Source organism: Vicugna pacos, chromosome 26 (assembly GCF_048564905.1).
Source record: "Vicugna pacos chromosome 26, VicPac4, whole genome shotgun sequence".
NCBI classification, from domain to species: Eukaryota; Metazoa; Chordata; class Mammalia; order Artiodactyla; family Camelidae; genus Vicugna; species Vicugna pacos.
The window spans coordinates 15,482,776-15,509,527 of record NC_133012.1 but is presented as its reverse complement, the minus strand read 5'-3'; the positions used below and the strand labels follow the sequence as shown (position 1 = coordinate 15,509,527).

The window sequence follows — 26,752 nt, the reverse complement described above, 5'->3', positions numbered from 1 at the left end:
ACGGCTGGTGCCGGAGGGCAGGACGCTAACGAGTATCCTGCTTTGCTTCACTGTGATTTCATAGAATCTGCAGCGCTTCATTTCTTTGAAGTGGCTTTTGGTTTCCTCAAAATAGCCTCCTCTGCAACTTGGTTAAGAAAACTTAAATATGCCACCCCTCAGCCAATATGAGATGGAATTTCTGGCGGCAGTTTGCCGAGCGCTACTAGATTGCCTAAAAAATGCCCTTGTGTTTTCCGTGGCAGGTTTGTGATTCCTACCCTACTGACCTGTACGTTCCCAGGTCGGCCACGGCGCACATCATCGTGGGGAGTTCCAAGTTCAGGAGCCGACGGCGGTTTCCTGCGCTTTCTTACTACTACAGAGAGAACCACGTAAGTCCCCGGGCCTGCTTTGGTTTCACGCTTTGCTTTTCTTCTTTTATCGTCAACAGGCATTTTCCAGGGGCCTTCTGCTGTGTGTATGGGGGTTGGTTTCTTTTTAAAGCATCTGGATATTGCTGTATGTGTGTGGTAGACATGACACACTTGTGTGTAAACCCTTCTCACCCGGGGAAGTCGCCTTTCCGTGTTTATTTGACAATAAAGTAGAGGGACAGAGTCAGAACCACCTAGACTTGATCGTCTCCCTGAGCCTGGTCCTCTTGTAACCGGTCCCTTTGGGGGGCTCTGTGTTTATCTGCAGTGTTGGAGAGCCTTTGGAGTGCTTTGGAATGTTTAGAAAAGCCCCCCAGAGCCATGACATATTCTTATTTTTTGAATGGCACTTTCTTTTTTTCTTTCAGCATATAAGGAATCTTTATGGAGAACAGGTTTTATTTTTAAAATATTATTTGTTCAAAGCTGGAATTAGGTTTGTCTGCAATTATAAGAGACCTAAGTAACAAAGGATCAGACAGGCTAGAACTTTATTTTCTTTCCCATAAAAGTCCCCAGGTGGGCAGCCCAGGCCTGGTGTCCTGGCTCCAGCCCACTCAGCCCCCAGGGACCTGAGCTCCTTGCACCCTTCTGCCCTGCCCGCCCTGGGGGTGGCCCTCATCACATGGTCTGAGGGACGCCTGGAGTACCAGCCGTGACCTCCACGCCACAGCAGGTGAAGAGGGGTAAATGGTACGTTCACTGCTTTGGGAGGAGGATTCCAGAAACTGCCCTGTGACACTTCTGCTCACATCCGTTTGGTCAGAACTGCACAGGGGAGGCGAGAGAACACAGTTTTTTGTTTGTTTGTTTGTTTTTAATTCTTATTTTTTATTGAAGTGTAGTTGACTTACAATGTTAGTGAGAAAACACGGTCTCCTGGGTAACTGTGTAAACAACTAAAAATTGTGTTTCCATTTCTGAGGAGGGTGAGAAAATAAATTTGGGGAGACAAGAATGGTCATTGCTACCTGCTTCAGAAGTCTTTTGACTTTAACCAGGTGAAAAAGTTTGGTTTTCAGGTTAGATAACATAGCCTCCTTTGGCTTTAATCCCAAACTATAAGCAGTTGCCACAGATGCATATGGGTGGTGCTCCCACGTGTGTGCACCCAAACCTCTGGGCAGGGTGTGGGGCAGGATCTGTGTCCACATCTCAAAGGAGCCTTCTGGAAATACTCTGAGCCATGCCTGCTTGACCAGAGTAAGGACATTATCTACTTTGCAGAGAAATATTCATTCATCAGTGTAAGTTCTGGTAAAATGGTCTCATTTTCGGTTACACTCACTGCTCTGAGATGGGGTCTAAAGAAGGCAAGTATTTTATTAATCCCTGTGTTATTTCACCCCAGATACATTTCAGCCTACACAGAGCTGGTGCAGTGGTGAGAGGCAAAGGAAGATGCGAATGTCTTTTTTAAAAAAATGATGGAAGGAAAGGGAGGAACGAGGAGTTTCATGATGTTGTACTTGAAATTTAGGATGCCAGTAATATTTTATGTTTTTTGTAGCGTCCATGGAAAAAGAAGTAAAGAGGGTGGAGAAGGTCTTTTATTGTTATTTCAGAGGTCGGGGTGGGCTGGGTACTTAGCCTACTTCTTTTCTTTCTGTCCTGATTTTCTTGAGAAAAAGGACTTTTTTGGTCAGTGGGGATGCAATAAAGGGCCAATACGTACTGTGTCCAGGTAGGCTAGAATTTTTAGCCATCAGACCACAGAGGCCAGCTTCTTGGCCTGCGGACGGCGGCCCCTCCTCGCTCTGTTCCGGCTCTCATGTGCTATCCTTTCCTTGATCTCCAAGCCGGGAAATGAACTCACACTGATGGCAGTTACAGTTCAAAATAATTGATTTCCTGTATTCCAAATTTTAAAGCAGACAACGCTTCAAGTTTTAGCTCTTCTTACAAGGTGCAACATAGAGATGTGTTTCCAGGCATTGCTGAAGGGGCCGGTGGCCGCAGGGAAACACTCAGAGCACAGACACGCACGCCCACTCTCCTACCCCCGTGAACCAAAATCCATACTGCAGGTAGAATGCGTTCAGATCGGTGGTTTTCTCACAGCGTTCAGGTTTGAACATCCAGGTTAATTATGTAAATGCTTCCGAGGTGACTAGGGACTTTTATAAAGGGAGGTGTCAGTGAAGGTGGATTTCTGTGGTTCAGTGAAGACACGGAAATATCATTGCTGCACTTCCCGCGGTCATCGCTCAGCAAAACCCACATGTGAACCTTGCAGCCTTCCATAGAGTAAACAGATACAAAGTACCTACATTGGCTGACTTTTCTTTCTTCCCTTTTATGATTTTAGGCATTTTAGACTTGAGTATGTTTTCCTGCTTCAGGAGAATTTATGCTTGTGATTAAGATCACATTTTCTAGTTAAATACTGTTCCTCACGTATCGCCTCATTACCCAGGGGCACTTAAGATTTTGTTGGCGAGATGAGTTGGTTAATGTTCGGTGCTGGGGATTGGTGATTGAGACGAAGAAGCTTGAAATGCACATCTTTCACGACTGGAAGTCTTGCTGAGGGTCCTTTGGTGTAAATCCTTTGCAGATAGCACGTCATCCCCTTTGGATCTGCTTCTGTCATACGTGGTGTCCTGATCACTTTCCGAGTCACCCGTTGGTGAGATCGGGATTCCTGCCCGAGGGTTCCTGGGATGGCTGAACGCACGACACCTGACACTGGACAACGGAAGTTGAGAGCAGTTTATTAGTTCCATGTGCTCACTGCTCAGGCGAGCAGGACACCGCATGCCAGGCAGGGCCTCCGGACGGCGACATCAGGAACATAGTGAACCAGCAGGGATGGTGGGAGGCAGGCTTTCATAGCATCAGGAGGGCGCGGTGACCCCTGGTTCCCAGAGGGGTGATGTGATTGGCTCTGGCAGGACTGGAAACCCACTCCTCAGGGCTGAGCCGGAGCTGCACCCGGGCCTATGGGAGAAGGATTGCTTTGCCGGGGCTTTGTCTGTAGGAGCAGAGCGTGGAGGGGAACTTGACGTTAGGCCTTTGAGGCTCACTCTGTTTCGCCAGATGTCAGAGGCAGCACGTGATAGTAATTTCAGGGCTTAAACCACGCACGGGTTGTATAGAGCCACCCAGACTCCTTTGGGACATTAAACCATGAGCCACTTTATGAATTGCAGTTAGAGGCATGCACACGCCATTTGTGTCCGGAAGCCTGTGTACATTTGTTATGTATGAACCCTTAGACTTGCTGTATCCTTTGTTCTTTTCTTATTAAGTATTTAAATTATTTTTAAGAAAGCAGTTTTGCTTTAAAGTGTTAATAGCATGACCTCCCAAATTCATAGTGCAAGTCGCTGGGAAACTGAACTCTGGAAGATTTCCAAGAGGCAATTTTCCTTAAGGAAAAACACAGACCTCCTTGCCCTGTAGATGCTGCATCGTGGTGAAACCCCCACTGAGGATGAAAACTAGTTTTGGTATTTTTGATGTTTCTAAATGAGTTCATAAAAAAATGATAGAAAGCACTGAAGAAGTAACCGTTATAATTTTTATACATTTTAGGAGAAGAGTTATTTACTTTATATTTCTACTTTGTCAAGGAGATGAAACAGTCCTGGTGAAAAGGCAGGTGGGACAGTTAAATGTTACAGTCCCTAATTCGGATCCTTCCTACACAGCCTTACACATCCCTAGTTTCTCACACACAGAAGCCTTTCGCACCGCTTGACCACGTAGTGGTTTCTGGACTTGATTTAGAAAGAAACCAACCTCGATTTGGTGAAGGTGTGGGGCGGAAGTGCACTGAGGGTGGCTGCGTTGTGGGACTGTCTTGAGGATCTCCAGGGGGTGCAGCTGCCTGACGCCACTGTTGCCCCGCCTGTCCCCGCAGGCCTCCATCTGCCGGAGCAGCCAGCCCCTGTCCGGCTTCAGTGCCCGCTGCCTGGAGGATGAGCAGATGCTCCAGGCCATCAGGAAGGCCAACCCAGGAAGCGACTTCATTTACGTCGTGGACACTCGGCCTAAAGTAAGCGTCACCACTCTGATGCGTGTTTTTGCGGCTCTGAACCGTGAGTGGGGCGCGAGGGCACTCACTGACCGCCCTCGCCCACTCGGGTCGCCCCCTCTGCACAGGGGCTGGTTCACGGCTGCCTCCTGGGGTCCTGAGCTGCTGAAGGGCCCAGTGACAGCAGGTACCTTGGATATTTCCTGGGCACCGAGCACTGTGCAGGGAACATGGTACACACGACAGACAAGTGTGGGTTAATGTTGGAAACTGCTCTCCTAAATATTCCAAGTTGTTTTGGTTTGTTTATAAAAGAACTTTTTCTTTTCTTTTTCTTTTATTGAAATACAGTTTTTTTTGTTGTTGTTGTTCTACAAAAACTTCATTTTATTTTTTTAACTTTTTTTATTGATTTATAATCATTTTACAATGTTGTGTCAAATTCCAGTGTAGAGCACAATTTTTCAGTTATACATGAACATATATATATTCATTGTCACTTTTTTTCTCTGTGAGCTACCATAAGATCTTGTATGTATTTCCCTGTGATATACAGTATAATCTTGTTTATCCATCCTACATTTTGAAATACCAGTCTATCTCTTCCCACCCCCCGCCCCCTTGGCAACCACAAGTTTATATTCTATGTCTGTGAGTCTATTTCTGTTTTGTATTTATGCTTTGTTTGTTTGTTTGTTTTAGATTCCACATATGAGCAATCTCATATGGTATTTTTCTTTCTCTTTCTGGCTTACTTCGCTTAGAATGACATTCTCCAGGAGCATCCATGTTGCTACAAATGGCATTATGTTGTCGGTTTTTATGGCTGAGTAGTATTCCATTGTATAAATATACCACATCTTCTTTATCCAGTCACCTGTTGATGGACATTTAGGCTGTTTCCATGTCTTGGCTATTGTAAATAATGCTGCTATGAACAGTGGGGTGCAGGTGTCATCCTGAAGTAGGGTTCCTTCTGGATATATGCCCAGGAGCGGGATTCCTGGGTCATATGGTAAGTCTATTCCTAGTCTTTTGATGAATCTCCATACTGTTTTCCACAGTGGCTGCACCAAACTGCATTCCCACCAGCAGTGAAGGAGGGTTCCCTTTTCTCCATATTGAAATATAGTTGATTTATAATGTCATGTTAGTTTCAGATGTACAGCAATGTGATTCAGTTACACATATATGTGTACATATGTATGTATTCTTTTTTGGATTCTTTTGCATTATAGGTTATTATAAGATATTCAGGATAGTTCCCTGTGGTATACAGTAGGTCCTTGGTGGTTACCTATTTTATATATAGTAGTGTGTATATATTAATCCCAAACTCCTAATAGATCCGTCCCCCGCCCCTTTCCCCTTTGGTAACTGGAAGTTTGCCTTCTATGTCTGTGAGTCTTTTTCTGTTTTGTAAATAAGTTCATTTGTGTCATTTTTTTTTAGATTCCGCATATAGGCGATATCATTTGATATTTTTCTTTCTCTTTCTGACTTCATTTAGTATGATGATCTCTAGGTCCATCCATGTTGCTGAAAATGGTACTATTTCATTCTTTTTATAGCTGAGTAAGTAATATTTCATCATATATATATACATACGTATACCACAGCTTCTTTATCCAGTCGTCTGTTGGTGGACATGTAGGTTGCTTCCATGTCTTGGCTGTTGTATGTAGTGCTCCTATGAACACTGGGGTGCACGTATCTTTTTGAAATATAGTTTTCTCTGGATATATGCCTAGGAATGGCATTGCTGGATCACATGGTAGCTGTTTTTAGTTTTCTAAGCAACCTCCATGCTGTTCTCCACAGTGGCTGCACCAATTTACATTCGCACCAGCAGTGTAGGAGGGTTCCTTTTTCTCCAAACCCTCTCCAGCATTTATTATTTGTAGACTTTTTGATGATGGCCATTCTGACCAGTGAGAGGTGCTACCTCATTGTAGTTTTGATTTGCATTTCTCAAATTAGCAGTGTTGAGCATCTTTTCATGTGTCTCTTTGCTATCTTTATGTCTTCTTTGGAGAAATGTCTATTTAGATCTTCTGCACATTTTTTGATTGGGCTTTGATTGTTTTTTGTTTTTTAAATATTAAGCTGTATGATCTGTTTGTATATGTTGGAAGTTAATCCTTTGTCATTTGCATCATTTGCAAATATCTTCTCCCATTTTGTAGGTTTTCTTCTCATTTTGTTTATGATTTCCTATGCTGTGCAAAAAAAACTTTTAAGTTTAATTGAGTCCCATTTATATGAAACACCCAGAACAGACCACTCCAGAGAGACAGAAGACAGGCTGGTGGTTGCTTAGGGCCAGGAGATGGGAGGAAGTGGGAGGTGACAGCTGATGGGTAGAGGGTTTCTTTTTGGGTGATTAAAATGTTCTGAAAATAGACTGTGGTGATGGTTGCACAGCTCTGTGAATGCACCAGACACCCTTGAGTTGTACACTTTAAATGGATGAATTGTATGGCATGTGAATTCTGTGTCAATGAGGCTACTAAAAAAAAGAGAGAGAGAGTAAGGACATAAGACACATTAGAACAGGAAGGAGGAAATACGCCCCACGGCCCAAGTCATTTCAGAGTACACACTGTGGTGGGCGTGGGTGATGACAGTCATGGCCTCTGATCGCGGGTGACATGAGAAACAGTGAAAGCTGGAAACGTCCGCTGGGGAGCTCCTCAGACTCTGGCAACCGCGTGGCTTCTCTGAGCCTCATTTCATCAGCTGTTGTGATTCATGGTCTTGATCACTTAATTTGATGTCTTCCTGGTGTCCGATCAGTGCCCTTCCTCCCACCACTGACCTCAGGACAGTCCCTCCGGCCTGAGGGATGGGCACCACGGGGTAGATGTGGGCGGAGCAGGGTGGAGGGCGTTACTGTGAGATGCCAGGGCCGCATCTCCATCCTGGAGGTCAAGGACAGAGCAACGTCCATGCAGCTGGATCACGTTCAACTAGATCTTATGTCAAGGTTGCCCATCCTTTTAGATAAATTCTCAAAATCCAACAACGGTGAAAGAGCTCAGACTGGGAAAAAATAGCTTCTCTGCTTGAAGATTTTCACTCGAAAGGTGCCTGAGTATCTCTTGCTGCTCTCTTTCGATGTATGCTTTTCTCTCTGGGCCATCGTCCTGCTCATCTTGGCTGTTTCCCTCCTGTTCTTTGTACCTTTTTGTGTCAGGCGAGTGGAGCTGCTCTGAATCTCCTAATTGTCAGAGCCGACGGAGGGAAGGCCTGCTTCTTAGTTGCGTGTCCTCAAGACAAGAAAAGGAAAGGCGGGGGCTTTCCTGAGTTGAGATGCCCTTCTCCCATCCTGTTCTTCCAGATTTAAAGGCGAGCAGATTCGCCTGCGCACTTAAGGGCCAGTGATCCAGGTGTGCGCTGCGTTCTGCAAACCTTCTGGGAAGCATGGTGGCTGTTGAGCCAGGCCTGGTCGGGATTTAAGATAAATTCATCCAGGGGGTTTGACTTGCAGGGCGTGCTTCGTGCTCAGTGTGTTTGGGCCCCGTGGTAAGAAATCTGATGCTGCTCCATTAAAGAAAATCGGGGTCTCATACGAGGCGTGCCCTCTTCCTGTCTACCCAGGCACACACGCCTCCACAGGGGTTTTAAACTGTTTGCTCAGAGCTTTCACTCTTTGAAAGATCATGTCTGTTGACTTTTGTCCCCTGGTAGCTGGGAGACGGGGCCTGTGGGAGCTGTGGGCGGTGGGCACGGCCCGTGGGGTCCTGGCCAGGTTTGCACACAGGTTTAATGAAAAAGGGAAAAGTTAGAATCATTCCTGTCCTTGGGGCAAGGCTCACCCCAGACGCTGCCTGTTCAGATGAAAGCTTCTGAATTGCTTGTTGAGGTTAAAATTTCAGGAGGCAAAGGCAGTGAGGTCCTCAGCATGTACTGAATATCTGTTAAAAAAAAACAAACCCACACCCTTCAGGTGACAGGGTGTTGTCCGTGGTCACTTGTTGATTGAGCTTGCCCTTCCATGCTTCATCATGAGCTTAAGGTGGCAGGAACAGCTTTTTATTCACATTTGTATTCCGTCCAATGCCTGGCACATGGTAGGTGTTTGTTAAGTGACTATTGAGAATGAATGGATTCTTGTTTCGTTTATGAGCTCTTCTGCACCCAAAGATGCTGACGTTATCCAACAGCAGAGTGACCTTGGGTCACTTTTTTTCAGTCCCACTTTAAAGTTGTCTTGTCGTGTTTCTTAAACCTAAACTGAGACTAGAATGCCATTATCTCCGTTGTTTTATCTAGTCGAGAACTTTTTTTAAAAAATTAAACTTTCTATTTTGAGGTGACTGTAGACTCACCTGCAGTTGTAGGAAACAGTACAGAGAGATGCCTTGTACATGTTGCCCAGTTTCCCCTGGAGGGTAGCATCTTGCAAAACTCTGGTACAGTATTGCAGCCAGGATATTGGTGTTGATACAATCCACCAATCTCGTTCAGATGTCCCCAGTTTCACTTGGAGCCGCATGTGTGTGTGTGTGTGTGTGTGTTTAGCTCTGTAACATTTGTATCGTATGTGTGTGTTTGTGTATTCAGTACTGCAGTCAAGATACAGAAGAGCTAGGTCACCACAAGTAACCACTGATCTGTCCTTCACCTCTTTCCATTTGTCCTTTCAAGAACATTATATAATTGGAAACATGTAGTATGTGACCTTTTGAGGTTGCTTTTTTAATCACCGTTTGAGGACTGTTAGGAGCTGAAATGAATAGCTTTTTCTTTGGTTGTGAAATGGAGTTCTCAGCCAAAGGAAAGGGACAGGGCACCAAATTAGACTTAGTGTTTTGTTTATATAAGAGACACTATCTGAATGAATACACATTTAGGTCCCAGATAGCTTCTGAATTTTTATCAATGAGAAAATTGTATTTTCTGCTTTGAGGGTTCAGCTCTTGCCCCATTATCAGAAGAGGTCCTGTGAAATATGTGGAAAGCTTGAGAAAAGTACACTTTGGTTGGTAGATTAAATACTGCCACCTTCTGTTCATTGTGAGAAGTACCACTGACTTTCAGGAGGCCATCTTGTGTTGCTCCTTTGCTTTTGAAGAAGATGGCTTATCAGTAAATTCTCCCAGGTCATAGGTAATCAACTATTAAAAAATGTGAACATAGAGTCCCAGTTGTAGATTATTAAAATAATAATAGTATTTTGGCTTTTATTTATTGCACTGTTTAATAAGTGTATCTCTGCGGTGTGCGGTGAATAGGCTTAACTTAGTCAAGATACGAAATAAACGCGAGGTTCGTGTAGCATAAAGATGCTTGCAAGTATCCTGTTAACTGTTTTATTTATTTATTTATTTATTTATTTATTTATTTTATTAAGTTTTATTTATGAAGCTTGTTGTAAAGGATGAGCCAACAGCTTTGAAAAGGAGTTACACAAACCAGTGGTATTTTTATAATAGTACGTTTCCAAAGAACAGTGTCTACTGGTAATTTTAGGAAGGTTTTCCCCTTAAAATATTTTAAAAATTTAAAGCATGCACGTAAGTTGTTTTAAAAATAACTTCCTTTTTTATGTATTTTTTGTCCTTGAAGAAGGCCAAACCCTTTATTCTCATAGCCTGCCTGGGAGAAAGGGGACCCTCTTGTTGTCAACTGGAAACCGTGTTGCGAGGGGTGGGCCCCAGCTGATGTCACCTGAGCCAGGTCACCGAGCAGGAGCAAAGTGGGAGGCGCCTGCCAGCTGAGCCCCGATGGCGGTTGCCTGCCTCTCCTGTTTTATTTTCACTTCTAATTTTATTTCTATCATTTACATTTTAAACCTAATCTATTCGTTTTGTAACAAAGAACACATCTCAAGTAGCATCTCCAGGTCCCCAGCCACGCGCCACCCCCGTCTCCCTGCGTGACCGCTGCTGAGTTGCTACTGTCTTCCATTCACTCTTACTCCACTTACTCCAACATGCGTGAACAGAAATGCATGTCTGTAGGCTGGTGTTTTACAGAAAATGGGGGCATCGTATGAATATTACCTGGAGCTTCCTGTTCTCACTTAACATGCTGTGGGCTCGGTCCACATCTGTCCTCCCGCCCCTTCCCCAGCCCCAGTATCTGTCCATCTCTGTCTCTAACTCTGTCTCTCTCCTTCTTGGTCCTATTCGTATTAGTCCAGGGTATGAATATTCCATAACTTCTCCGTCATTGCCCTCTTGAGATATTCATAGGTTTTCAAGTGGTTTTTTTTTAACTGTTGACTATTATTTAAAAAAAAAAAGGGTTGCAATAAACATTCTTGGACCTCTGTCTTTATGGGCTGGTATTTTAGTAGTTTTAGATTCTTACAAGTAGGAGATATACTGTGTCAAAGAATATGTATGTTTTTTAGTTAACTTGGCTTTTTAAATTTAGCTTTTTGAAAAGTATTCATATTTTCCCTGTATTGCATTGTGGTCCTAGAAACATATTTTTTTCTGGTGGCGAGTCCTCTGGGTGGGTGAGCCCTCCTGCCCTTTGTGGGCAGAGGAGGATGGTCAGTGAATACCAATGTCTGCGATGTGATGACTCGCTTAGCCAAACAGCAAGAATGGGCATCCATTCTAGAAACTGGTGCATTTCCCAGCTAAGGTGGGACTTGTCCCCCTCATGATTTTAGTTACACAGGAATCAGGCAGAAGTTTGCATTTAATGAATTTCTTCAGAGTCCATTATCATTTAATCAGTTTGCAGTGGGACCTGCCAGTTCCTGTGTGTGAGGTGATGATAATGAATGTGAGATTTAAATAGGGCGGCTGGAGGAAATAGTGCTCAATACTTGGCATCTCTTGGTTTTATTCTGTGACTCCTGCTCGAGGTTTAATTGGCTCTCTGAGGGGTTCTTGTAGGCAGATTAGAATGATGTAACCATTCCTATGCATGGGTGTGTTTATTGGCATTCTAATGCTAGAAGATGCAATAATATAACTTACAGAGCTTTATGTTGCCAACTGTGTCTGCTGATCCTCTTCTGCCAACCTAAGTCTGTAATGTGTGGAGTTAAATCTGGGCACCGGGGCTCCATACAGACTGAATCTGGCATCTCTGACCAGGCGTTCAGGAGGGTTTATCTGTAGAACGCTTCCCAGCTCAGAAAATGCTCCCCACACCAACAACTCAGTGCACCATGTTCCCGGGATTTAAAGCACGTTCCTGCGCGTCACGTTCAGTGTTCTCATGGACACCCATGAAATGTTTTGATTGTTTCATGTCCTGAATATCACTGGTGACTCTTCTGTTTTGCTGACCCTTCAGCTTAATGCGATGGCAAATCGTGCTGCAGGGAAAGGCTATGAGAATGAAGACAATTATTCCAATATCAAGTTTCAGTTTATCGGGATAGAGAACATCCATGTCATGAGGAACAGTCTGCAGAAAATGCTGGAAGGTAAACCATTTCCTTATGCACAGCATTAAAAACATGTTGTTAAAATTTTGTTTTTTGAAGTATAGTTGATTTGCAAAGTTGGGTTGGTTTCTGGTGTGCAGCAGTGATTCAGTTATACATATATGTATATATGTAAAATCTTTTTCATGTTCTTTTTCATTGTAAGTTATTACAAGGTATTGAATAGTTCTCTGTGCGCCATAGAAGGACCTTGTCTATTTCAGTTAAATATTTAAATGCCAAATGGGATAAGGTCATCTCCTGACGTTGAAGTTCTGCTTTACTCTGGTGCTGTTGGCGAGGGTGGGCTCAGTCAGGAGGGATATAGTGCAGCACAGAACCTTGAAATGTTTATCAGTCTTTCTCTTATTTTCTGTGTCATTGTGCAGTGGTTTTGTCACACAGTGGTCCACTGGTGGGCTCTCTCCAGCAGTACTTAATACTCCAGATAAAAGGGATTTTTTTTCTTTCTCCCTCAGAATATTAGTTTGACCCACATTCAAGACCATTTGGAGATAAAGCCACCCTACATTGAAAGCAGTTGCCAACTGTTCTTGTCTGGAGATGAGGTTCATGAACTGAATCCCCGTGGCTGTGTGGCCATTAGAAGGATGTTGGGGGCCCAGGTCCTCCTTTCTATTGGCAGCAACCGCTGCAGTGCACCCCCGCACCCCATCTCCCCCCTACCCAGCAATGAGCACCACGGGACACCTACACACAGGCTTCAATACTCACGGGGAGAGGAAATCACAAAGATGCATTCTGTAATAGACAGGAATTGTTCATGTGGTCAAACCAGCCATCAGCTAATGAGCAGAAATTGTGCGTTTCAAGCAAAACCAGCTTCATCTATGGCTTATGCTCTTGTGACTGTCTCGGCCCTAGCAGGAGCTTGTTGCCAGGTCCACCACTTCTGGGTCTAGTGGGAACCAAGGCAGGAGAGGAGGATGCACAAGGCAGGGCTTCGTGCCTTAGGAGCAGGAGAGGCTGTAACTGCTGCGCTGGTGCTGCTGGGGGAGGCCCTGGCGTGCAAGGCGGGGGCTGTCCTGTCCCAGCAGGACATGTGTGGTCGGGGATGAAGAGGGACAGAGGAAGCGCTGACTTACTCTCTTCTCGGATACACATTTGCTCTCAGTAGCTCCTGCAGTTCTCTGCTCAGTCAGCACAGGATGGCTGAGAAGCTGGCAGTGAGGCTGGAGGAAATTGTCACAGACAAGTCTGCTTCCTCTTCTCCTTCCTGGACTCCTGGGTCTTCTCAGTCCTTACAAAACTCTGAACACATCAGGTACCTTCCTGGGGCTCTGCTGTGATGGGAGAGGATTGGACTAACAGTTTCTGTGGGTCCGTCCAGCCCTGACAGTCTGAATTCAAAATTTGATGCCCCCAGCTGCAAGTTCTCTAAAATTGAGCATTTGAATGGTTAGAAGAACTCTCTTCCTGCATCAGGGAAAAAAAAAAAAAAATCACGGCCACAGAGCTCTCTCTGTCTTACTTCTGGGTGGAATTTGCCAGGTCTCAGGTTCTGGGGACGGTGCCCTGGGTGTGATCGAGCTTCGTAAACTTCTGGAGATTCTCATGAGTGGCGTGGATGTCCCTGCTGTGAGCTGGGCTTTCTAGATGTTGAAAATAGGGGTAGCTTGGTCCTGTTACTGAAAGGGCAGATGAAGAGTGTTCACCAGTGTCAGAATCATTAAAAATCATTTATGTGCTTTGTATTTTTCATTTAGTAATATCACCAGCTGACTTTTGAGAATACCCGTGTTCTTCTATGCAGAGGGCAACTCCTGAGCGTGCGTGTAACATGGCAATTGGGCTTTTGTTTTAAAATGACCTTTTACTTGGTTTCTTACTAGGAACCATGTCTCCTGCCCTCATACATCTGGTCTGACTCGTGGTTTCTAAAGGACCAGCAAACTGGCCGTGTTCCGGAGGGAGGGCAGCCTCTGTTTCATAAGGGATCCTGGTTCTTCTGCAATTTTCCAGCTCTGTGTCAGTGCAGTAAGCAAGGACAACATTCTGGATGTCTTTCAGGGAACTTGAACAATGTTTGACTATCTGTTTTTAGCAAGTAAATGATAAACCACTCGTGGAGGCTCAGCTGATGAAGTGATGCAATCGGACCCACCTCCTGAGGCTTTTTCTCCTACAAACAGCTGTCCTTGGCATCAGAGAGATTGGAACGTTGGCTGGTCCCTTGGTGGGAAGAGGAATAATGCATCTCCTTCATAATTATTTTTTTTTCAAAAATTTTTACCGCTGTTTCTGTTACTATCAGAATAGATCCTGACTAAGAGAACGGAAAAACGATTTGCATTCTGGCCCCAGATAGCTCCGTGAGCAAGAGCTGTGGGGTATTTCATCAGAAATTGAAATCCAGGACCAAGTTCACATCCGGTGTAGGTCCTTTTGTAAAAGAGCTGATTGAATGTTAACTTTGGTTCCTAAGTTCTAAACCAAACTGTTTTGTGGCATTCACACCTCCCAGTGAGATAATAGTGAAGTCTTCCAGTTACGTAGCAGGAGGTGCTTTATGCAGAGGCTTTCCTTTGTATCATAGAAATAATGGTTTACCTCTCATGTAATTAAAGGATGCCCTGTATTTTCTTTTCTTTTTTTTAAAGTTGAAACAGTCAGTAGAAGTACCTGGAATAGGCTCTTTCCAAGGCTGAGGAAGTTGTTCTCATCAGGTGTGGAAGTGAGGATCTCCCGGGCATCCTTGATTTGGGGGAGGAGGTCAGTGAGAAGGGGGAGGGAGGTGCACGCGGAACTGCCTTCACGTCTGGGCTGTGGAGGTGGTTGCACCGTACCTGTTTTCCAGGCAGGCAGGTGTTTCTGGGGAAGACGGGGTGGCAGTGACCTTCCTCCTTTTTCAGCCCACACGCTCCATCTTTTGTTTGTTGCCCAGAAAATTGCCCTTTCTCCGCACTGCTAGTTTTATGCCTGGAGTCTCCGTGAATATTAGATTCACATTGCGGGCCATTGTGTAGTTCTGTATAATAGACCACTGATTCGTTGGTTTTCTTTTCATTTCACTAAGAACTGAGCAGCTGCCGTGCACCCGGCTCCTCAGTGCTTTCACGTACGTGAGTGACCTGTGAGCGCGTTCGGGATTCTGCGGGTTGGTCCCACACCACATCCATAAAACGAGTATTTCTGTAAAGCCGGTCATGCCAAACTTTTGGTTTCTCAGTGTGCACACAAGTTAGTTTCCACCAGACTGTAGTCTGTTAAGTGCGCCATAGCAGCATGTCTAAAAAATGTACATCCTGTAATTAAAAATACTTTATTGCTTAAAAAAATGTAACCATCACCTGAACTTTCGGAGTCAAAATCTTCTGGATGGTGGAGGGTTTGAAATATTTCGAGAATTGCCAAAATGTGATACAGAGATATGAAGTGAGTAAATGCTTTCGGGAAAATGGTGCCAACAGACTTGCTCTGTGCGGGGTGGCTACAAACCTTCAATCTATAAAAAACGCCATATCTGTGATGTGCGGTAAAACAAAGTCTGCCTGAACCTGACTCCACAGCGGTAGTGTGCTGTATGTGATTTTATCTGCACTTGACAGATGAAGAACTGAGTCTCGGTAAAATTAGGCAACTCAATCTAAGGTAGTTTTTTAAAGAAAAAGCAGTGAGTTGAAACAGATAAGCACATAGAAAAATATTTAATGTTGCTCTAGTAATTAAAGAAGTGTAAGTTAACACCTCAAAGTACTATTTTTCACTTATTTTTTAAAGTTAGAATATCCAATACTGAAAAGAATGTGGTGAAACTAGTACTTTAAATATTTCCAGTATCGTTGAAATTGGCAAGAGATACCTCATATTTTTTGTTCAGAGAGACATATTTTTTGCCAGATTGCCTCCCCTTAGGGACGAATCCAAAATATGGTTTAAAAAAATAAATATAATGCTCATTTTGATAGTGGTGTTTTAGTCATAGTAATAGAATTTTGGAAGCCACAGGAATGTTCAGCATTGGTACACTGATTAAGTGATTTTGTTCCATCTCTCGGTTGCATATTATTAAAAATAATAACTATGACGAATATAGCACCAACCTGGGAGAATATGTATCATGTAAGTGGAGAATTCAGGCTGTAAAATTGGATGCATCCTCTGATTCACTAGGTGGTAAGTCATATTTATGAGGAATGTCCAGCATGAAAATTGGATTAGCATGAAAGGACAGTGGGTGAAATTTTTCTTTCTCCTTCTTTATTTATAAAATATTCTCTATGGTTGGTATGTTACTTTAAACGAAGGATGATACATATTGATTAGGTCGCAGTTTCTTTGGGTCAGGAGTCTGGGCATTTCTCATGTCTAATTGGGAACCCAGAAGCCCTCTGCCCGGGGTCTAACACCACTGTAGTCAAGGCGTTGGCTGGGCTGTGTTCTCATCTGGAACCTTGGGTGGGGGAGAATCTGCTTCCCGGCTGGTTCAGGTTGTTGGCTGAATTCAACTGACAGGCCTGAGGACTGTCAGCTGGGGGCCACCTCTGGGTCCTAGGATGCTCTGCCACGTGGACCTCCACATACGCTGTTCACAACACGGCAAGTTATTTCTTCAATGCCTCTCTCCAGGCACAAAGTCTAGTATATTACATTTTTAATTAAAAAGTTTTAGAAAGCATGTCCTTCCCAGTATCACATGACAAAGCAAGATTTGAACCTAGTCCTTTCCATCATTTTACGGTGATCCTCGTTGATTTGTGGGTCTTTTATTGGACAGGCTCACAGAAAACCACCCACATGGGAATGGCGATGTAACATTTATGGAGTGATGACTATGTACTGGATACTGTTTTAATTTTTTGTATTTTATGTAAGTAATCTTCTTTTCGGTCATGTTGTAGCTGTTCTTAATACCCCCATTTGCAGTAAGCGAGTGGAGGCACAGAGGCTAAGACAGTTATGGAAGCTCCGGTAAGCGGAACCAAGCTTTTTACCTATTAGCATCACTCCAGACACCATACTCTTATCCCCTTGGCTTTCCAGCCTCCCAGGCAGTGGCAGGGGGAGAAAGTGCCCTGACTTACGTGCCTGAAGATCTGGGTTTCGGTTCTTGCCTTAGTCTCTGCGTAAGCGTGAACAAACCTCGTTTCCTGTATTTGTAAAACTGTGTAAGCAACATACTGTTGCTGTCTAACCCACGGACCTACTAAAAATGATTCCTTGCAGACTCTAAAGTGCTTCCCATGTAAGGTGCATTGTGCTCTTCCTTGGGGAGCAGTACTGTAGCCAGAGAAGCGCTGAGGGAAATGGCTGAGTGAATGGGCTGGAGGTGACCTCGGCCAGCCAGGCAAGTATTCGATAGGTCCCCTGCTTTCTTATGGGTAACTCGTCTTCATTTCTTTCTTCAAGACGCAGGGAGTAAGCAGTTTCCGAGGCACAGAAGTGCTTGCCTTGGGATACGGCCTGTGTCCCCTCAACACAGTTCATCAAAATAATTTCATAAACCCCCCGCTGGGCCTTGTGGGCGTTTTCTCAGCCGGCTGTGTGACAGAGGACGAGCCTCAGCCTGCTGGGGGGTCGGATGGAGGAGGGCCCAGAGCAGGGAGCAGAGGCCCGGGGCCCGGTCAGCAGTCTGGACGGCCCGGACACCACTATGCTGTTTGTCAGGGGGAAGCAGATGCAGTTTAAAGGACTGAAATCTTCTGAGCAGGCCCCAGGTGGGAAGCATTTTTGGCATTTCCCCTGGAAGTGTGGGCACTGACTGTGGAGAACGTTTTGTGATGAAATCAGGTGGCCCCCGAGATCATCTCTGATCCTTGTTTCTGTGCGAAGTTGTGAAGCCCGGTTACTGAGAACCTTCACTGGATGTAGAAAGCAGAGACCTTCGGCTGTGTCGCGGGAGGTGCCAGCACGGTGGGGGGATCATGGCCATGTGACTCCCTGGTCCAGTGTCCCTGCCAGGTTGTCTTGGGTGCACCAGGGTCCAGAAGGGACCAGTCCCTAACACACCCGGCTCCAATGTTTCCATGAAATATCTGTCTCCGCTCAGGGAGTTAAGGTTATTACTCTCAGCCCCAAGGCCCTTTTTACCTGGTATTTTCTTCTTCACCTTCTTACTTTCCGAGGTGATGGCTAATTCAACCTAGAAGAAATGGACGACTTCAACCGTTTATAGATACTTAAATTTAAGTTTTCCATTTGAAAGTGACTATTTCCTATTACTTTGCCTGCGAGTTTAAGCTCTGAACTTTTACCAGATATGAGCTGGTAAAAGGCTGTAAAGGTTAATCATTTTTCAGGTCTCTATCATCTGACTTTTCCCCATTGTTAATTTCCTGAGATTACTGACCTAATCAGACGAGACTGTCAATAAGACCGGGCTGAAAATCTGGTCATCGTCCCTCAAAATTCAGCAGTATGCCATGGGTTTCCACATGGAAAACCCGTTCTCCCATCAAGGTGGAACTGGAGAGCTCCCTGCAGCCCTCAGGGTATTTAATGAGTGTCCCACTAGACCAGCCAGGCTCGCGGTCAGCCTGCATGAGTTGTCACTTCATGGCCGTTTGGAGGAAAGAGGTGCATCGGGAATGTGTGCCTTGCTGTCTGTGATGTAAGAGGATGTGGCTGAGACAGGCTGGACGGTGCTGGCTGATCTGGACTGTGATACTCTAGCACGAAGGCAGAGAGGAAAGAGCAGGACCCCTTAGGGTGTATGTGTTGTGGCCTGGATTCCAGCTCAGTTATTTACTGGCAGAGTAACCATGGGTGACTCAGTGAACCTCTTTAAGCCACACCTGCCAATCTGAAAATTGGGAGTAAATACACCCTGTGTGGTGGGTAATAGAGTACCAGGCACAAAACCTGCCCAAGGTAAGTACCTGGTGACTAGGAGCTGCCATGCTTATCGCCACGCTCACCTGCACGTCAGACAATTACTGAGAGTTTTCTATGGGCTGGGCGTTGGGCAGAGAAACGCTTGATTTATTAACACAAAGTGACGTTACTGGTTTTGGTGTAGGGCAAAAATCATGGCAGGAAGAGAAGATGATGCCTGTTTAGAAGTGGTCTCCCTGAGGGCTCTCCTTGCATAAGTCGGATGGTTGACTATTTTAATTGGTTGCCAGAGGCAAAAACTTCACCTCTGGGTGACTTCAGCAAAGGAGAGGACGAGAGGAAACAAAGAGATTCAGAGAGAGAATAATGACTGCTTTTCATCCTAATTATCCTTTATCTTGACGTTCGCTGGACAGTTCAAAGATTAATTTAAAAACGTTTACCCTCAGAATGATTGTTTCTCTTTTGTTAATCACGACGGCTAGCTTTTGGATAACTGGGGTGTTTATGAAAAGAGCGGTGGTAGAAGAAAGTGTCTCTCGTAAAACTAAAGATAGGCGTGACTCATACCGTGACAAGGTGAGCTGGTTTTCCATAAGCTGGGATGTGGCAATTCGGCACTTGCTGCCAGTGACAACATGGTTTCGGATTTGACGAGCTCGTCGGGCCTGGCAGCGTGAGGAGCGCGGAGGGGCTCTCCGCCCATTCTGGCCCCGGCTGCCCATGGTGCTGTCTCAGCACTTCAGTTATTTCCTGCCGGCGTCTTAACCTTACACGAGTCGTGGTCTTCTCTCCAGCATCGACCACTAAATACCATATATCCACCCCGACTTCCCAGGCTCTCAGTGCCCCAGCTTCTCCCAGACTAGACTTCTCTATTTCCATTCGCCTTACATTTCCTATTTAGACTTTGTCATCGCTTAAGTCCTACCTTCAGTTAACTGTTCATTGACAGAAAATGACTAAGCCCCAAGCCTTATATATGGTAAATGTAATATGTTTTTACATTTATTTGCTGCAGATTGTCTTTAGGCACAAAATTCGTAGGCAAAGCTAATAGATGTTAATAGGGCATGCATTCTTTTGTGAACCTGCTGCACTGTGGTACACTGTGTGTACACGCACATCCATGCTTATTAGTAGCTGGACACACACTCATGCACATGTGTTTGTATAGATGCTTATCTGTGCTGCTAGTGCAAGCAGTGCCAACACCATGTGCAGAGTCCAGGCGGATCGCACTTTACCGTTTTATATTGTCATTAGATCCTTCTAAGGAGAACAAGGCTATTCAAAAATGGCTTTCAGGGCATTATTAATGGTGTGGAGGCTGCAGAAAGGAGCGTCAGCAGCAGAGTGGGAGCTGTTTTAAAGCATAATCATTAACCTTGTCGGTGTCCAGTGGAGAAGCTAGTACACAAATCTCTCCAGTTAATGTAAAATCCTCTGTGAAGAGGGTCCCTCTGGGTTGGCCCGGTGGGGCAGAGAGCACCGCTAACGGTAATGAACTAGACCCAGTTCGCTGCGGCGTTCAGTCGGTGTCACCATGGTGGGCGCTGAGTAAGAGAGGGAGACTGCAAAGCAGGCTTTACCTGGCATTTCCGTTGTCCAGGCCATTACTAAGTCCTTTTTGAATGTTTTACCTGCGAGGATGTTCAGTCAAGGGAGATTACTAGCATTTTGCTTGTTCTTTGAAGACCATTTCTTTGGGCTTTCTTTTTGACTGTAAATGGGAATGAGATCAAACACTAGGAGTACTCAGCTGTGTGTCTGGCTGGTAATTGAGGGAGGGTCATGTACGTTTCCGCTTTGTATCTTAGGAGACAAGAAAGACCAATCCCACAGGGTTCAGATGGAGACTTCGCACCTCACTTGTCCCCACCCAGCAACTGTGTAGGAAGAAATGATATTGGTGTAGGAAATATCTGGAGAGGATCACTGGAGATTAATTTTCTTCCAAATAAACCACATTTTCTCAGGTCCTATAATTATTTGTCTTTTCTTTTAAATGTTGTTCATAAATCTTTGTGGGATATAGTTGCCCTGTTATGTAAAACAAATTATCACTAGACCCAGGCATGAAACTCCTGGTTAGTAAGTACGGTTCTCTGTAATCCGTGGCTTAACGCCTCCGATGTCAGCTGAAAGGAACTTTGTTCAGCAAAATGGTTTGTAAATATTGGTTTGGCTTTGGCGACAAGAGTGAACAGATCGGTATTTCTGCCTTATCCTGAGTGTATCCAAACAAACTCACCAGTTTTATGTTTAAAACTCCAGGCGCTAATTGTTTGGGTCTCGAGGGTACCCCCATCTGTCCCTGTGTATTCATCACCTGCAGGGCTGTTTGCCCCTAACAGCTGCCACTCAGCACCTGGTGGGGGTTGAGGGGAACACCCTCTCAGCAGTTACCCTGCCTGAGACCTGGGGAGGCTGTTTTATTCAGGCTTAATGTTCCTGAAAATAGACTTGATAAACAGGGAGCTGTGCTCAGCGTGGAAGGAGAGGAGCTGACCTGGCAGAGATGCAGCAGCTCCTCCCCCCGGGCGTGAGCTCAGGGAAGCAGGTAGTAGGACACCCTCTCCCGCGGTGCATTTTAGGGCCGTGTCCTGTGAGCTCGCCCTTCCCCTTTTGCAGTTGGCACAGGCCACCTCCAGGGTAGCTGGGAAGCCTGGTGTCTTTATTTTTAAACTTGCCCTCATTTCCACGCCCGGTGGGAAGAGAAGGTGAAAGGGATCATTTGTTCTTGGACTGAGATTCGGAGTTCTGATGCCAAGATATCCCTCAGGCTCCCTGGACTTTTTGAAATGAACGAGAATGCCAGCTAGCCCTGGGCCCTATCATAACAACCAGAAAGTTTGGCCAGTTCCTTGAAAAAACAAAAAATCTCTGACTGCAAGTGAACGTTATCTGTGGACGATTTAAAGGGCTCAGGGATCCTGAGACTGCGCGGTGGAATGTGTGTATTTTTGGATTAAGTTGAACACTCTGGGTCCCGGCCCGGGGCAGGGGGCGCGAACAGCAGGCACCGGGGCGGGGCGCGGAGGCGCGGGGGCTGCGCGGGGACGGCGGGGGCTGCGCCTGCCACGCGCAGGGCCCGGCCGGTACTGCGGACAGTTCCCCGGGCGCAGATCGTTGCTCACTAGGGGCCCGTTTCTCAGCTGCAGCAGATTCCACGTCTTCCACTGCGTACCCAGCGCTCCCGGGAAGGCTTCTTGAGGGGCGCCCTGGCTGGATTGCTTGACACACCGACTTCTACCCGTGCTCCTTCCTGAAACTGCGCCGCCTGCCTTAGATTGCCCCTGGGTCCAGGAGAGAGCCCGTCTTTCCCCACCTCCCCTCACTCATTGCCCTTTAGCCACCTTAGAAAACGCAGACACACCTTCAGCCCTATGATGGTGCATTATTCCCCCATGCATGCGAGGGTACGTGGTTTGAACAAGTCACTGGAGGGGTACTTGTGCAAAAACGTTTGAAGACTGCAGATCGGGTTAATCTTCCTCGAGCAGTCTCAGTCACTGCTGTCCCATGGAAGTGTGGTGGAAGTCACAAGTGAGGACATTTGTAATTTTAAATTTTCTAGTGGCCACGTTAAAGTAGAAATAAATGGGCGAATTAATTTTAATAATACATTGTATTTAACCCAATACATCCAAAATATTTTCATTTCAGCCATTAGTGAAATATTTTATATCCCCCCTCCCCCCATACTAAGCCTTTAAAATTTGGAATCTACTTTACACTCAAGCCTGTCTCAGTTCAGACCTGCCACATTTCAGGGCCCTAATAGCTACCCGTGACTACTAGCTGGTCCATTGGGCCGTGCAGTTCTAAGGGATAAAATGCAAAGCCTTTAGGCTGATGGTGTGCGGGAGCCCAGGAGCATTTAGATTGGTTCATGTTTGAATTATGAGAAATAACGTAACTGAGATGGAGAGACATGGCTGAAGAGCGTGAACTCTGGAGCCAGGCTGAATCCCAGCCTCACTCCTTGTCAGCTGGGTGACCTCGGACAAGTTACTTCACCTCTCTTTGCATTGGGTTCCACTTTTATAAAATGAGAATAATATCTTCTTCGGAGAATTGTTATGGGGATCAAAGAGCTATTATATATGAAGCACTTAGGAGAGTGTCTGGCACCTGGAATCACTGTTGAAGTTTCCCTATTACTGCCATTACTTCTAGGTAAACCACTATGGTAGCCACGGTGTGGTGGCAAAAACCGGACACTTGTTTATGAGCAGGCTTGTGCTCGCCTTCTGCCGTTGGTCACTTTGTGTTTCAGCCTTTCTGAGCCAAACCTTTCCCAAGTCTGGATGAGTGTAGTACTTCCTACCTCTCAGGACACCATGCTGGATGAACAAGAAAATGTGTACCATAGCTACCACTGTTTAATCTGTTACCTGCTGGCATAATTTATATGTATGATCTCATTTCATCCCTCAGCAGCTATTGGAGGAAGGTGTTTTTATCCCCATTTTACACTTGAGAAATTGAGAAATTGAGGGCTCAGGAACTAGCCCCAGGTTACACGGTTGGGCGGGGACAGAGCTGGGAAATGAACGCTGGATTGTCTGACCCTGAAGCTTATGCCCTTAAACAGTACGACACAGTGCTGCCTGTGTGCACATCGTCATTATGACTAAGATGTGCCAGTTAGCTACGTAAGACTAAAGTCTCAGTGAAACACGGAGGCCTTCCCGTTTCCCCAAGACGGCAGATTAAGCTACTATGAAATGCCCTCTGATAAAAGCACCTGGAAATGCCAGGCAGATACAGCAAATCTTTACTGAAATGAATTACTGGACTTGCAGCAAAGAACAGGGATTAGTCTTAAGGGAATCAAAAACCACAGTGAGATACCACTTCCTACCCACCCGGGGATGGTAAATATTGAGAAAGAGGGAAACAACTCAGCAGTAGGGAAATGGTAAACTGAAATATACTGGTAGAGTGGAATATTATCAGCTGGTAAATGAAGGGAATGAATCTATTTACAGCCTAGAAATGAAATGTTAAATGAAAAAAATCATGTTGCCAAAGGCTACAGTATGATGTTTGTATGTAAGTTTTCAACACACATAAAACAATATAAGTTATTTGAGGATAATAATAGCAGTGAAGGCCCTTTGCTGCCGAGGCTGTTGCTCTCCCACACTTTACAGCTGAGGAAACTGAGGCACAGAGAGGCTAAGTAAACTGTCCAAGCTCACACAGCTACTGTGTAAGTAGTAGAGGGACAAAAGCCTACTCAGGAATGTTAACAGACTTCAGAGGGGAACATCTGATCAGTGCGAGGACATGAGACTTTTATCTGTAACATTTTGTTTTTTCTTTAAGAGAGAGTTAAAGCAATTGTGGCCAGTCTGAGTGTCCGTTACATTTTAACACCTTTCATATGTTTAAATATTTCAAACTTAACATATTTTAATGACTAAAGAGACCGTAATCTTGGAAACCCTCAGCCCGCCGCCGAGGGCCCGGGCCATGGGGCTGAGGAACAGAGCAGTGGGGTCTGCGCCGACGTCACTGGGCCCCCTCCTCCTCTGCTTTGTGCACGTGCTGCACCAGACAGGGAGGGTGCTTTCCTGCTGGTGATGCTGGTGGGGAGAGGGCAGCCCTTTGACCTCAGACACAGGGACAGTGCCCTGACCCAGGGCGATGCCAGAGAGAACTCAGTTCTCCAGCTGGGCTTCCAGCTCCAGGAGAGTTTGGAATCTTGCCCAAACATATTCATACTATGGTTTTCTTAAGAAATGGCTTTTCCTGGGGATTTTGGTGTTATTTCCTTCATCACTGCTGACGGCTGTGACTCAGAATTTACTCGTACTTTTTTCGTGTGGCTCTTATGTTGCAGGAAATACAAGTTGAACCTTCTGTTATCTGGCATATTGGAGGGAAGGGCATCTGATAAACTTTATTAATGGTTATTATGCAAATGCGTGATGCTTTCAAAGACTGAACAGAGTTGAATTGGGGAGTTTGGAGTTGGAATGGCACTTAGATATAATTTAGTACACCTTCCCTATTTTAAGCATGAAGAAATCAAAGCCCAAAGAGGTTAAATGACTTGAGCAAGATGATACTGTTAATTGCTGACAGAGCTGGGAGGAGGAGACAGGCCTCCATATTCCCTGCGTGCATCTCACAGAGCACTAGAAAATACACTTCAACAAACAAGATCTCCAGAACATTATTTAATTGTCATTGATTGATTTATAGGATTCCTCAAGAGGGCTTTATAGGTATAAACTGTGTAAACTTCGGAATGTGATATTTGTGATACATGGTCAGAACGCTGAGCTCCAGAGCTTTTGCGTGCTTCACGTTAACTAAAAGATAAGCTCTTGGGATGAAGTTGCTCATGATAATAATATAGGAGTGTTTACACACCTCCCTTAGTTTTGTGACCTTCAGGTGTCATGGGAATCCTAGCTCATCTTCATTTGCAATCACAGGGAAAAGCCTGGACTTGATACTCAAGATGGGATTCAGAAGTGCAGGACCTCATATTCACACACTTTACTCTGTTGATTAAAGTCCACATACTTTACTCTGTTGGGTAGGGTTGTTGGATCATTTCTGTGTAAGACTTTAGGACAGACAGCCCTCTCTGTTTGGTGTTTGGACAGGAGTCCTCAGCTGAAGTGGCTGGACGGTGGGGTTATAACTGGGCAAGTGCTGGAGTTGTTACATGAGCCTTTCCCCCCGTAGCAGTCTTACTCAAGTGCTCCTTGGTGGCCCGTTTGGAACATCTTTGCTGGAAGAATAAATACATCTTGTCTTATTTTTACTATGACAACATTCAATAATTTTCACAAATATTAGAATTTAAACTCTACAGACGTAACACTTCCAAGCAGAAGCAGCACCCCCCGTGCCCAGAGTAGAAAAGCCTTACTTGGAAGTGGTCCAGCAGAACCAGGTTCAGTAAGCTTGGGCATTTATCTTGACTCAAGTCTTCCAGAAAACACTATAATGAAGGAGCCATTAACAGACTACCTGCAAATACGATCGCATGTGAAATGAGAGACTGCCTCTATTTTGCTTCTGTAACACAATTTATCTTGCAGTGTGTGAACTTAAATCTCCCTCCATGAGTGATTTTCTGTGGGGACTGGAGAACTCTGGCTGGCTGAGGCACATTAAGGCCATCCTGGATGCAGGGATCTTCATTGCAAAGGTAAGCGACTGCAGAGGACAGACAGAGGCGTTGGGGCAGACCGGCCGGTGCACTCTGGCTTTGGAGTGGAGATCCTGTCCCCTCCTCACGAGCTCCCCTGGGCCACACTGTGCTGTACTGAGTGGGAAGCTGGCTTTGCAGACCTCCCCGAGGTTTGCCCTCTGACCATGGGACTTTGTGAAAGAGAGGACAGTGCTCAGTTGATAGAAGATTATCAAGCGATCAAGTGGTAAGTTACTTTCAGACTATTCTCATTTCAGTTAGGTTAGGCTTGGTCCTGGGTGGAGGAAAGAATTTTCTGGAGGAGAATATATCCAGATGTGAGTCACTGCAGTGATCGAGGCCTGAGACTTCCGTGTCAGTCAGCATCAGTTTTCAGTGATGGCATTAGCAGAAGCCCTACTCCTGAAGCTGGCCAGCAGAGTCCAGGCTGCCAGGGGATTTTGCTGCAGCTTGCACATCAGCTGTTTGGGAAAGCTCTGTCTATTTTGTTGCTCAGTTTTTTTTTTTTGTTCAATTCCCCTCAGATGTATATCTAAAGATGACCATGTCTTTTCTGATGACGTGGTATGCTCCCCTTTATTAGATAGTTAATTTATTCGCCAAATATTTATTCATCGCCGGGCACTTTTTTAGGTGCTGAGTATGCGACGCTGAATAAGCCAGAGCAGGTCTCTTCCCTCACGAAGCTTACGTTCTGGTGCAGGAGACAGAAAATGAACCAATGAATAAAACAGAATTTCAGGTAGTGATAAATGCCATGACAGAGTCTCCACCATGTTTTCCAGGCTACGTTTCCTGCCAAGAGACTCAGTGAAACTCGCGTGCCCGTGTGCGGCGGCCTGTGAGCAGCTTTTCTCGTGGAGACCTGCTGCTGTCATTTTATCTGTTTCCTCCCCACCCCTCCCCATCCATTACTTGGATCTTATTACCCTTTTGTCTCTAACCTCATAGTTTTTCAATTTATCATTTTTGTAGCTTTTCCT

General features: G+C 45.3%; 1 protein-coding gene across 1 annotated transcript in view; it reads left to right on the top strand.

Annotated features, from left to right (window-relative positions):
• Nucleotides 1-26,752, top strand: part of MTMR7 (myotubularin related protein 7) — an 85,437-nt gene that overhangs the window by 47,345 nt on the left and 11,340 nt on the right. The window contains exons 5-8 of the mRNA XM_006198026.3: nucleotides 246-374; nucleotides 4,282-4,416; nucleotides 11,659-11,791; nucleotides 25,657-25,766. Coding sequence (XP_006198088.2) covers nucleotides 246-374; nucleotides 4,282-4,416; nucleotides 11,659-11,791; nucleotides 25,657-25,766 — 507 coding nt within the window. The remainder of the gene's footprint in view (nucleotides 1-245; nucleotides 375-4,281; nucleotides 4,417-11,658; nucleotides 11,792-25,656; nucleotides 25,767-26,752) is intronic.